The following is a 13,865-nucleotide window of genomic DNA, read 5'->3' on the forward strand; positions in this document are numbered from 1 at the left end:
GTGAAAAATAGGGGTGATTTCATGATAAGAGGTCTACTACAGACCATCAGGACCTGTAGTAATGGTAGATTAATTACCCTGACATTTCTTGGAAAAGTAATATGGCAAAACACAATTTCCAACAAGTCCTTGAAATGTATTGGGGACAGCTTTTTGTTTCAGAAGGTGGAGGAAGTAACCCGGGGACAGCCATTTTAGACTTGATTCTGATCAACAGGGAGGAATCGATAGTGAATATGAAGGTGGAAAGCAATGTCAATGAAAGTGATCATGAAATGAGATTTCATGTTTCTAAGGAAATAAAGGAGTAAGAGCAGCAGAAAGGACAACGGACTTCAAAAAAGCAAATGTCAATAAACTGCAGAACTAGGTCCCATGGGAAGAAAATCAAAGGGAAAAAGGAGCTCAAGAAAGCTGTCAATTTCTCAAGGAGATAATATCAAAGGCAAAACTGCAAATGAGCCTGATGTGAAGAAACAATAGGAAGAATAGTAAGAGGCCAATATGGCTGTATTAGGAGCTCTTTTTGATTTTTCAGTCATTAAAGGAATCCTACAAAATTTGGAAACATGGACAAATTGCTAAAGAGGAGTACAAAAGAATTGTACAAGCATATAGGGACAAAATCAGAATTTAAGGCACCAAAAGAGTTACACCTAGCAAGGAACATAAAAGGCAATAAAAAGAGGTTCTTTAAATACATTGGGAACAGGAGAAAGATGCAGGAAAGTATATATCTTTTACTTAGCGGAGAACGCGAGCTAATAACTGACATCAAGAAGGCAGCGGTGTTTAATGCTCATTTTGCTTCAGTCTTCACTAAAAAGGTTAATGGTGACCAAATACTCAAAACAAATATTAAACAATAAGGGGAAAGAAATGCAAGCTAAAATAGGGAAAGAACAGGTAAAAGAATATTTAGATAAATTAGATATCTTGCAGTTAGCAGGGGTTGACAAAATTTATCCTAGGGAACTTAAGGAACTAGCTGAAGCAATCTCAGAACTGTTAGAATTATCTTTCAGAACTTGTGGAGGACAGGTAAGGTCACAGAGGACTGGAAAAGGGCAAACATAATGCCTGTCTTTAAAAAGGGGAACAAAGAGGATTCAGAGTATTACAGACCAGTCTGCCTAACTTTGATACCTGGAATGATACTGGAACAAATTATTAATCAGTCAATTTGTAAGCATCTAGAGGATAATAAGAGCATAAGAATGGTCCTACTGATCAGACCAATGGTTGGTCTAGCCCAGTATCCTGCTTTTGATGGGATGAACAAAATGGGATGGATCACTTGATAATTACCCTATCGTCCAGTCCCAGCTACTGGCAGTCAGAGGTTAATGGACACCCAGAGCATGGGGGTGCCTCCCTGACCATCTTGACTAATAGTCATTTATGGACCTCTCTTTTTTTAACCCAGTTGTACTTTTAGCCTTCACAGCACTCCCTGGCAATTAGTTCCACAGGTTAACTGTGTGTTGTGTGAAGTACTTCCTTATGTTTGTTTTAAATCTATTAATTTCATTGGGTAATCCCTGGTTATTGTGTTATGTGAAGGGGTAAATAACACTTCCTTATTCACTTTCTTCACACCATTCATGGATTTTATAAACCTCCATCATATCCCCCCTTCATTATCTCTTTTCTAAACTGAACAGTCCCAATCTTTTTAATCTCTCCTCATAGGAAGCTGTTCCATACCCCCTAATCATTTTTGTTGTCCTTCTTTGTGCCTTTTCCAATTCTAATATCTTTTTAGAGATGGGGTAACCAGAACCACACACAGTATTCAAGGTGTGGGCATACCATGAATTTATATAGAGGCAATGATATTTTCTGTCTTATCTATCCATTTCCTAATGATTCCCAACACTAGCTTTTTTGACACATTTTTAAAGTAAGAGAAATTGTCTCCTGCTGATACGTAAATATCATCCAAAACTTAGTTGTTCACTGTATCCTTATTTACCTGCTGCATTCTAACGATTGAGAAGACATACTGTTTACATCAGCCTAAATCTACAGTTAAATAAGTATTCTGTCCATTCTAGCTTGAAACAGACTGTATAAAATGACTAGTGATACCCATTTAGCAGCAGGAAAAACAAAACAAAGAAGATTTAATGCACTATCCCCAAGTACAGTTTTCACCAGATGGTATCTGGTGTCTGTTGTCATCAACACATAAGATAGACAACATTATCGAGGCAGAATCAATCCATATTCATATTTGTCAAGGAATATTTCCATCATAAAATATTTGTAGTTGTCAAAGACATCATAATATTCAGTACTAGTAGGAAATTAGAATTTTATAATACACAGGTTTATCAAAAACTATATTTTTATACTAGAGTTGCCTGCCACCTAATAAAACGCAAGTCTTTAGTATTGTAGTATTACAATGGATACTACAAATTAGTATACTGTAATGTAAATTAAAATACAAATGTTCAGTGATATGTCATAAGTGTGAGATATAATTAACAAAAGTGTATAAAACATTTAGCGCACAGAGACTAAACACTGTGTTGTGCTGTTGGCTTTGTGAAAAAATATACCCCAAACAGCTGAAATATCTGCATTTCTGTTTCTCTAACAAACAAGCATTCCCAAACCCCTAAGCAACCATACTGACTGCCTTTAATACTGCACTGATAAGTAATACTGAGATTTAGATAATACAAAACATTTTATATATGTCTGAAGTGTTGTTGTAGCTGTTTTGGTCCCAGAATATGAGCGAGACAAGGTGGGTGAGGTAGTATCCTTTATTGGACTTTCTTTGACTGATGGAAAGGACAAGCTTTCAAGCTTCACTGAGCTCATCTTCAGGTCTGGGGAAGGTAACCAGAGTGTCCAAGCTAAATACAAGATGGGACTGATTGTTAAGCATGGTTCACACATGTTATAGGAGACCACTTAAAATGAAGTGGGCAATTAACACCTCTGCAGTCATAGTTCAGTGGAGATTTAGTAAGCAGCAGGGTGTGTAACAAATTGTTGTAATGTGCCCTGTGACAAAGCAGGACTCACCACAATGGTGCCTCCTGCTGGCCATCCTGGGAATTAGCTCTCGGCCCTTCCAGTCCACCTTCAGCTAGTGCTATCACATCTGCCCTCACTGCTGTCTCCACTCTTTGGACCTACATCGATCCCTGGCCTGCAGCGCCCTCTTCTGGCAAGGACAAACTGCAGTCTGGATACTGGCCACTCTCTTCATTGGCAAGTGGGGTGCAAGCAGGGGGGACCCAGGCCTGCCTACTACTCTGGGTCCTGACCCAGGGACCCTATAGCCGGCAGCCACATACTGTACTCCTCCAACCTGCTGCCTATTTTCCCTGGGACACTTCCCCTGTAGACCTAGCACCCTCTCAACCCTTGTAGCAAGGCCCCCGCCTGGCAGTGGTCAGCCAGCAACTTACGCTCACACTCTGCTGCCCCTGCCAAACCACTGTGTCCAAACCATGGTGTCGTCAGATGTTGGCTGTGTGTGTGTTCCCTCTGTGTACTGCACTGGCTCTGTCCAGATAGCCCGGACAACAAGCTTCAATCGAACTGCCCAAAAGACCCAAGACTCAGTTTCAGTAACGAAGGCACATGGCCAGGTTTACTGTCAACAAAGCACGGTTTCTAGTATCATGTAGACTTTACAGGGCCAGTAACCTATGTATGCCCGTTTGTAGTGAGGTCGAGACTCACCAGCATGGCACCTCCTGCTGGTTGTCTTGGGAATTAGCTCTCCAGCATACAGAGAGCCTCCTCCTGGCTGGTGTTTCGCCTGCCGCTGGCCCCCTTGTCTCTCCTGGACCGCGGTGCCCCTTTACCGCAGGGTTCTGCCCTAGCAGTACCCCCTTACTATGGGTCTCCCCTCCGGGGGAATCTCCAACCCTCTAACCCACCTTGCCTCAGTGGCTACTGCCAGTCATCATCTAGCCCCAGCTCACTGGGGCAGACTGCAGTCTATAATGGCTCCTCATCATTGGCAAGGGGATAGGACCTGCTGCCTTTGCCTATTCCAGGCTACACCTCTGCAGCCCCAATACCTCTTCGTAGGCCTTCACCAAGGCCTGCAGCCTAAGGATTTACCAGGCTGGAGCTCCTCAGCTCCCCTTTGCCCTTCCCCAGCTCTGCTCTAGGTACCTTGCTCCTAGGCAGCTAGCCTTTCCCACTCCAGGGCTAGAGTAAGACTCCTTCAGCTCCTGGCCTCCAGCCCTCTTATAAGAGCCAGCTGGGCCCTGATTGAGCTGGCCACAGCTGTAGCTGCTTCCCTAATCAGCCTAGGTGTGCAGATCTTTCTATACAGTGCAAGACAGTATTATTTTGGATTTATCTCCCAAAAGGGGTGTGCATGTGAGTGCTGGGGGAGTCCTCTCACACAGAGCCCCTGCAGTCTATGGCTGCAGGTGTGTGTGGCCCCACCTGTGTGTGCGTGTGCACACTGCAAGAGGCCGGAGAGCCTAATTCAGCAAAACAGAAAGTGGGAACCCAGGCTGGTGGAGCAGGAGAGGCTCAGTGCAATCCCAGAACATCAGGCAGCATCCCAAAATGGGGTCCAACACATCATAGAGACAAAAAATCCACCACAGTTTTGTTCCAATGGTTAATTACTCTGTTAAAAATGTACATCTTACCCACAGGTACTGGGGTGGGTCAGAAGGGTTGGAGGAAGTAGACAAGTGAGCCACTAATCACTGCACTGATCACTATTTCCTGAACTTCTTTCTTGGATACAGTAGTTATACAAATTGCATGTCATCTACAAAAGTGATGATTTGCTGATGTAGAAATATCATTTAAACTAACATTTTCAAGAGACAACATATCTTAAAATGACATTTCAACATGGCTGCTAAGCAAGTACTAATGGAAGTGGAATACTTGAGGTGCAATATGAATATTGGGTTTACTATTACCTGCATAGCCAAAATATTCCCACCAAAGAAATACTATTTCATACAAATCACACTAACTAGACAGTGGAAGCCGATACATTGTCATGCATATAATAGATATTTTACATGGTTTACTGTTTTTGGTTTCTGTATGTTAAGCTATGGTAAATTACTGAATCCATATATACAGAAATATTTCATATGTAATAAATGTAGCCTTCAAAGAATACATTTGCTTAAATTTCAAACTCTCTCATTCTGTTAAGATTTTTCAGTCCTACTGTTCTTCTAAAAGCATTCCAGGTCACTTCCTCCCTTTTTCTGATGATGCAAGTTAGGTAGATATATAATTACTCAGTTCGTACAGGATCTTTGCACATGCAATCTTGTGGGTACAATTTTAGAGGTCACTTTTGAAAATGTTTGTCATCATTAAATTGCTGTGCAACAAATATTCGCTATAAAACTAGAAGCTTTCTTTGGTTATATTTAGATACTTTGCTATACAGTTTTAATCTTGACTAGAGCATTAAATGGAAAAAGTCTAAGTCTGCTAGGACTTCTGGGGGAAAAAATTACGTACTTACCAAGCTCCACTGGCAGCCTTTTTATAGGATTTCTTTCTAAAAGTAACGTTTTCAATTGCCTTTGTAATAAAACAAAAATAGTAACAATTGTAAAAGCAAAATTAAAGTGCATTGTTAAAACACAAAAACATATGCCTTTGTTTCCTACCATACTAATGATATCTGAAGGAAATGGGTTGCTTCTCCACAGCTACCATCAACTACGGCTTGTGTATCTCAGTGGTTCAAGGTCTGATGGCCTGAAGTCTGCTTTCAAATGGAAGCTATTGTTGCATACCATTTCAATATTTTATGATGTTTCCTGCTTTTTTTAAAAAAACTGATTATTATTGGTAGCGCCACCTACTATTAAGGTGTTCGGACACTTCCACTATAAGATGTGGTTTTCAAATGGTTATAACTTTGCCAAAATTTAAACAGACATGTACAGGTAACCTTAATTCTGGCATTTCCTAACTTCTGATTGCTTGAGTTTGTAACCTTAATAACATTGTTTTAACATAGATATTACGTACAAACAAAACTAATAGTTTCTTAGACTACTTTTTTTCTAATAGACAAGGGATTATCAGTACTCTATTTTCAATGGGTTTTCCATTACAAAATTGACAGCAGAAATTTGATAAAAACAGATTCTGAAGCATGGAAGTAATTTCTTTTGAAGTTTGATGACTGGAAATGATAAAACTAAATTATATTGTTAAGATACGACAAAACAAAGTTTGGTGGTTTCAACACCACCTTTGTTTATCTCTTTAAAAAAAGTTTTAATTTATCATATGCATTTTTCACAGCCAATTAATTTGAAAGAAAAATAAATTAAATTAAAACTTTTACATATCATACCCTTTTACATATTATTTTGTTGAATCAGAATATTCAATTCAGTTAAAGACAATCACGTTCTGTACTCCTAACACATCCATGATTCCCTATGATTATTCACTCAGGGCCTAATCCAAAACCCACTAAAGACAATGGAAAGACTCCTATTGGCATCAGTATGCTTTGGATCCTGCCTCAGGATCAGAAATAGACTTTGTTAATATGTCTGAATCCATTAAAATGATTAGAACAGAATACAATTACATGGATATAGTTGTTTTCCATATTTCCTATCAAATATGGAAAACGATAAGCTTGTCATTCAGCATCCAGAATCACTGGCAGTATTTGACTCAGTCTCAGTTTAACCATGCAAGATGCTCCCACTTTTGAAAATAAAAATAATTTCTTAAAACAGCATTAAAAGGTCAATGTTACAACTTAATCCAGGAAATATAATGAAATCAATTAAACAAAAACAAAAAATCAAACCTCTTACAACAAAAGACAATAGGGTGTGTAATGAAATGCTAAACTGTATTATATTGTTCAGCCACTAAGTGTATTATACCATTCAGCATTAAGTGGCGCTACATGTAACATACCTCACCTAAGAAAACAACAGCTATACCTCGCCTTGCATTAAAGTATCTTAAAGAGAACACATCTTTATATATCTCCCTGGGATGGAAGGTCTGGTACCAGTCCATAGCTGGCACATGAAAGGGTGCACCCTGAATCCATCCATATGTAACATCTGTTTGATTCTGGTATGCACTTCCATGCTTGTTAGCTTAAACTAGAAGCTTAATTTTTTTATGTGTGTAAATTCTTCAATGTTATCATATAGAACAGGTTAGAGACAAAATTCTCTTTGAAATTAAAAGGGCTGCCATAAGGCCTGGTTTTGTGACACTTGGTCACAAGGATAATTAGTATCACTTTTGGTTTATACTTTGTTTAATTGATTTCTGAGGTTCTCTGCTCCTTGTGAGGTGAAAAAAAATTGAGCTTCCCTCACACCATAAGGCCAGATTTTGCAAGTTGAGAAGATCCTGGACCCAATAGAAGGGCTGAATACATCCTTAAAGTGTTGATGAATTTATTAGGTTTTACACTGTGAAAACTAAAAACTAAATCTAAAATTGGTTTTGGTCACACAGATTTTTAGTGAAATGGTAGTAAATGAACTGCTTGGTGTTAATATTTATAAATTGAAATCATAATTTTTAACCCTCCACTTTATTGTTCATACATGCAATATTATCTCCCTCTAAACCATTATCTTTCAGTGATTGATCTGCCTCACTGACATGTGCAACATACAAAGTAATATGAGAAACTGTCATACTTACTTTAAATTTTACCAGTTTTTTTAAGTCATTCAGTATGATAATCTAAAAGCTACAGTATGCAGCTTTTTCATTGCATTTATTCTTTCTAGAGTGCTGTATTATTTCTTAATCTCAAACACTAGCTACTGCACATAGCCCTGAATAAATAGACTGCAAGCATGGGAAGCCCAAAGTGTTAGTGAGGGATAAAATCTTTCCTCCTGCTCCTGCACTGGCCTTTCCTGCAGCTACTCTTCCCTAAAACAGAGTTTCACTTACTGGATCCACTCAGCATACACTCTCCTCTCAACTGGGGCATACGGAGCAACAGATAAGATTACAGTCTCATGTGACTTCACTATTCATGTCATCCAAATAACCTCCAATAAATAATCCTCCAACAAAAGTAGTAAATGAAAGCCTGATATTCTTGAAAAATGAGGGGAGGGGAAAAAAGCAAGCAGCAAAAATTGTGAAAACAAACTGTAAAGCCATCTTTGTAAATCACAGAGAAAATGTAATGGGAAATTGGAATCTTTGCAAGTTTCCAGTAAAATAACCTTTCCCTTAACCATTTGTCTCAGTGGTTATTGTGACCTGCCAGGACTAGCTGCTGAAGCCCCTACGGTGCTTGCCTCCATGTCGTGGTACAACTGGCACACTACTGACACCCTAAGGGTTTGGTGTACTCTGGCACCAATCAGCAACAATAATTACAACAAATTCTACTATAATATGGGATTATTGTTTAAAGGATTAAATGAAACTCTACTAATGTAATATCACTGAATGTTTTATGCTGGGAGTTTTCAAAAAAAGTTAGCACTAGTGAGTGGTATATTACTTATATGAAGATAAATGCACATACAGAGTTTACTAATCTCAAGACTCAAATAGAGATGTGTACACTGATGCATGGCAAAATTACATGACAGAAAATACTATTAATCCTGTCTTCTTTTTAAAAAAAAGTTATAATTTTAAAAAGGTACAAAACTTGACAATTTTCAGAGTCATCTACTCATTTTTTGATCATAAATTGATGACATAATGCTATACAAATCACAAAGAATAAATTATGTTAAAATATCATTGAGCATCTTGTTTAAATAAAAAAGTCATGAAACTGTATTTTCCCTTTGGAAAATTCTCCAGTATCTCACTATTTTCAGAAGATGCCTCTTCCCCAGTAACTACAGTGTGGAAGCTAAGATTCCTTTTTGACCATAATAAGCAAATTTAGCCCAATATTTCTTTTAATACAAAGATAAATTTAGTTTTTAGTTCATGCCAATTTCATTGGTTTAATATTGCCAAAACTGTGGTCTTTGGCCTTTTCCACCACTAATACCTCAGCAAGTGACAAGGTGTTACACTACTTATCTCATACATGGAACTACTACAATGATCTTCTCACTGCACTCATGACTTCCTGCCACTGTAATCATCATTCATTTCAGTATCTAGCTGCCAGGTTTATTTTTGTGTCCCCGCTCCACAGTACTCTTATGTCTCACCATGATTTACTTAGTTTATTTGGTTGCTAATCCATTTTCACATGACCCAAGTTAGGATTTGAAACTATGGGCTTGATGTATCTCTCAATTTCCTCCTCCTCACAGCAGTGTAAACCGATGGAATTAAAATGGTGTAAAATTGAAATGAAAGAGGAATCAGGCCATATGCCTCTGCAGGTAAAAGGGTTTGTGCACTAATCTACTGTACTAGTTAGTCGTACTTGCTCATTTAGTTGAGCATTATTAAATATAATTCTCGCTTACTGTTCTTCAGTTCTGACGTCAATATAGAACTAACCTGTTCAAGAGTCTGAGAATAAGAAAGTTACATGAGAGACAAATAGAGGAAGAATAATTTTTTGTTATATTATCAATACAAGAAATGCCTTACTTGTGACATCCAATTCCAGGGGGAAGAGTTTTAATTTTGTTATGCCGGAGATCCAGCCAAACAAGATTTGGCAGCTGCTGAAATAAATCCTTAGGAATTATGGCTAAAGCATTTCCTTCCAGATGCAAATGCTAATGTAGAAAAAATAAATATGTTTTAAAACCAGAATTAAAGTAGAATGCCTGTTCCCTTGGCATGAAGAACATTACTGTGAAAATCCCAGTAAACTGAACTATAAACTATTCTAAAAATTACATTCTCATAAAACCATGAAGGAGATGATTGGTACAATCAGTTATATAAATTACATAAATAAATCATTTATTGAATTTAGTACTAGTTTTTAGAAAGCAGGGGGGAAAAATCATAGCTAAGAATCTGTAGATTTTCCAGTACTTTAATGAGAGCAGTACTGGGCCCTTAATTGGTGCCTACAAAATTTAAGTCAAGTGTGTAATTAACAGAGTTACTCACAGCAATTTACTCACTTTAAGGTTGGGTATTTTGTATATTTCCTCAGTAAGATGCTGAAGTTTTTTCCTACTCAAATCCAGAGTATTTGAAGGAGTAGACAGTGTATCTTCAACTGCCTTCCTAATATATTTTGATGAACTGGAACCAGATAGGTTTCTCTTTTTCTGATAGTCATTCTCTAAGTAATCACCACCACTACAAGATTCTTCAGAAAAGCTTTCATCCATTTGTTAGCAAACCTAAAATACTGATCCCACATGCAAACTGATCATCTGAAGGTAAGTAATAAGCTGAGAACAAAAAAAAAAAAAATAATAATAATAAAAAAGAACACACATAAGGCAGGTTTCTTTTTTTGTGATACTTATTCCCCACATCCTCACTAGTGCTATGTGATAATTTAGAAGATCAGAAAATAATGAAATTATTCTATATTTTTACATACATTTAAAGGTAACAAAGGAAAAAACATTGGGTTCATGCCACTCTCATAACTGCACCCCTTATATCCTTCTCCCATACCCTTCCTTATATTTTGAATGGGTTCACATTTCCCATGCGCCACTTGATCTCCATCTCCTCCAATGCCTTCTCAAAACACATTTCAAATCTGAGTACAGTACCGTGTTTTCAGGGATGGTACTTGGACATTAGGAAGCATATAGTAGCGGTTTCCCAGTGCCCTCTGTCCCCTCCAACTTTCCTTCCTCCCTCTGCCAACACCCACTTCTCCCTTTCTTACTAGTTCTAACTATCACAAAGCCATAAGCATTATAGGGTGCTCAAAATCCCTAAATGCGTAAAGTGCACCTATTTTTCTCTTTCAGGTGGTGCAGAGTACTTTCTAGTCCATCTTAAAGTAGACCCAGAACTCAGTGGACTTTTCTGATTAAATTACCTCATCTGTAAATTGGGAACAATAATGCTCACTCATCTTTGTACAGATCTTTGAAGTCCGTGAATGAAAAGTATTATATAAGTGCAATGTGATGTTATATAAAATTGTTTCCAACATCTTGTGTCTAACTGGAGGAACATCTTAAGTATTTCTCTTAAACTTCTTTAAATATCTGTGTATATACAAGGCCTGACCCAAACCTGTTTATTTTAATAGGAGAAACATGATTCAGTGACTAGAATGCTAGCGTGAGACTTAGTAGACTAAGGTACAATTCTCTAGTCTGTCACAGAAGTCCTCTGTGACCTTGGCAAGTCACTTGGGAAAATTTTCAAAGGTGTTCAGCCACCAAAAGAGGCAGATAGACACCTACTGGGAATTTCAAAAGTGCCTAGCCAGGTTAGGTCCCTCCTTTTGAAAATCCTATTAACGCCTATCTGTATCTTTAGACATGTAAGCACCTTTGAAAAACTGCTCCTAAGTCTGTGCCTTAGTTCCACATCTGTAAAATAGGGATAATAATACTTCCCTACCTCACAGGGTCTGTGTCAGGGTGGGGATGATAATAATGCATTAAATGACTGGGAAGTGCTCATATACTATGGTGATGGCAGCCAAATAAGTACCTAGGACAATGAGAGCTGGGTTGACCCTATACTAAAAGTCCAACAAAGGGATACAACTTAACTCTGTGTATATACAGTCTTTTGTAGAGCCTGACATTACATGTTGATAATAATAAAGGTGTTCTCATAAAATAATTCTAACACAATTTTTGTGATAAAATTGTTTCTGTATTTTTTTTTCTGAAGCCACAGTTACATTATACAATTCAATTGGGTTAATTTAAATCATTTTGTTTGCCTAAAACAGGTTTTAAATATTTATAGATAAATTCCTGGGATTTTTATAATTGTAAACAATTTATCATTTAGGACATTTGTTTACAACATTATGTATCCTCAAAGTTGAGTGTTTTGATTTAAAGAAAAAAAAAAGCTTCAATTCGCAAAGCTTTTCCTTGTACCTCTTCCTCTTCCTCAAATGTCTGTGGCAATATTACATCATCTCCCATTTCTTATTTTATTTGCTTGTTCATTTTTTTTGTTTATTCATTGTTATTGCCATTGCAAAGTTGCTTGTATGTAGTTGTAATGCAATACTAACTGGCAGTTATAACAATACAAACCAAAAACCAGATCCTGCAAAACACATATGTGTTTAACTTTATTGATGTGAGTAGTCCCATTGAAAGGAAATTAGCTCAGCATGTACATATTTTAAGGACTGAGGCCTACGTATCTGAACTGTGTAATTTTTTTCCAACTTCTGCTCCTTAGGAAAAAAAAAATATGAAAAGGGCAAGATAACAAATATTGTGCCCCTTACCTAGAAATGCCACAAGCTACACTCATAGATTCATCTGAAAGTTTCCGTTTCTTGTAATGAAGGATTTTGCTATGAGATTTAATAGATCATTTAAAAAAAAGCCTCATACAGAGCCCTTATTTGTTTCCTTACTCCAAATACAGGCACAGAAACACAGATGAACTTACTCTCCTCTCACACTGGTAAAAATCAGGACTAACTCCACTGGAGTCAGCAGAAGTACACAACTGTAAAACTGGTGTAAAGTGAGACCAGAAGAGATTCAGGCCCAGAGAGTTATAAGCCGTACTGGCTTTTAAATTCACAAAAACCCTAATACTGTACAGTGGCAGGTTAAGCTGACCAACACCAGGACAATATTACCTCTGCGGTTTTAATACTTCATTTGCTAAACTGTGACCCTGAACTCAGCCCCACCCAGTAAGAAGTCTCCCCTTCAATTCAGGGCCAGGATTTGCCCCATAAGGACTGGTTTGCTCTCTGGGTTCCCAGCTTTTAAATTACCCGCTGCAGGGCGGCCCCGCTGGCCTAGGGTCACAAATGTCGCCCTATCAATAGCATCACCTTGGGAAGCAGAACTCGCCAAACAAAGTCCTCTGGGATGTTTCGTTGGCCTGACTTTTTTGGGGGGGGGAGAGGGGGGCAGACAGCACAGCACCCCAGGAGAATTTGTTCGCCCTGTAGAAGATCCGGGGATGGGGAGAAGTATGGAGGGGAGGGCAGGGGAGGGGGACACCTTACCGGCATGACTGCAACAGGGATGCAAACCACCAAACGGGCCTGCAGGCTCCCCATCGGAGGAGTGGGGCAGATTCCCCACCAGCAGGCTCCAGCCAGCTCCCCTCACCCCGCAGGGCATCTTCCTGTCCCCTTCTCCCCCGAGCGTCCCCGCCCCCGAGTCCATCCCGGGGAGCTCTTACCTGCCGCCGCCCCGCGGCTGCGAGAGGTGCCGGCTCCCCCGCTCCTTCTTTGTGCCGGGACCAAAGCGCAACAAACAGGCCCGGGCGGCCGCCGCAGTCTCCATAGCAACAGCCAAGCGGCGGGGAAGCGGCTACCAGGGCCCAGGGCCCCGGAGCTGGGCTCAGGCCGGCGGAGGCCCTCGCACCATGGAGACTCGCACCCCACCCCAACCCTCCCTATCCAGAGCCCGCACAGCCATCCCAACCCTCTCTGTGCCCCACAAATACCCCCTCCCCTCAAACCCCACACAGCCCCCATCCTCTCTGCATCCCACAAATCCCCCCTCCACCCAGACCCCACACAGCCCCCTTCCTCCCTGCACCCTCACAAATCCCCCTTCACAGATCCCACACAGCCACCGCCAACCCTCCCTGTGACCCCCAAACCTCCGCCCCGGGGCCCCACAAACCGCCTCCCCTGCCCACACCCCACACAGCCCCCATCGTCTCTGCATCCCACACAGCCACCCCAACCTTCCCTGTGCCCCACAAATCCCCCATCCTCTCTGCATCCCACACAGCCACCCCAACCCTCCCTGTGCCCCACAAATCCCCCCTCCACCCAGACCCCACACAGCCCCCTTCCTCCC

The 13,865-nt window shown here is 39.9% G+C and overlaps 1 protein-coding gene across 3 annotated transcripts in view; it reads right to left on the bottom strand.

Moving 5' to 3' along the window:
- LRRC27 (leucine rich repeat containing 27) overlaps positions 1–13,419 on the bottom strand; it is a 54,208-nt gene extending 40,789 nt beyond the window's left edge. For 2 of the 3 annotated variants that reach the window (XR_012160034.1, XM_073353973.1), the window contains exons 1-4: positions 13,237–13,419; positions 10,044–10,319; positions 9,556–9,686; positions 5,489–5,547 (exon numbers count right to left, since the gene is read on the bottom strand). Coding sequence is in view for 2 of the 3 variants with exons in the window: in XM_073353973.1 (XP_073210074.1) it covers positions 5,489–5,547; positions 9,556–9,686; positions 10,044–10,256 (403 nt within the window). In the remaining variant the exon portion in view is untranslated. Of the gene's footprint in view, positions 1–5,488; positions 5,548–9,555; positions 9,687–10,043; positions 10,320–13,057; positions 13,157–13,236 lie in introns of those variants that run through there. The other variant, XM_073353974.1, reaches the window with a different exon arrangement.
- Between the last annotated feature and the right edge of the window lie 446 nt (positions 13,420–13,865).

This window comes from Lepidochelys kempii, chromosome 7, assembly GCF_965140265.1.
Source record: "Lepidochelys kempii isolate rLepKem1 chromosome 7, rLepKem1.hap2, whole genome shotgun sequence".
Classification (NCBI taxonomy): Eukaryota; Metazoa; Chordata; order Testudines; family Cheloniidae; genus Lepidochelys; species Lepidochelys kempii.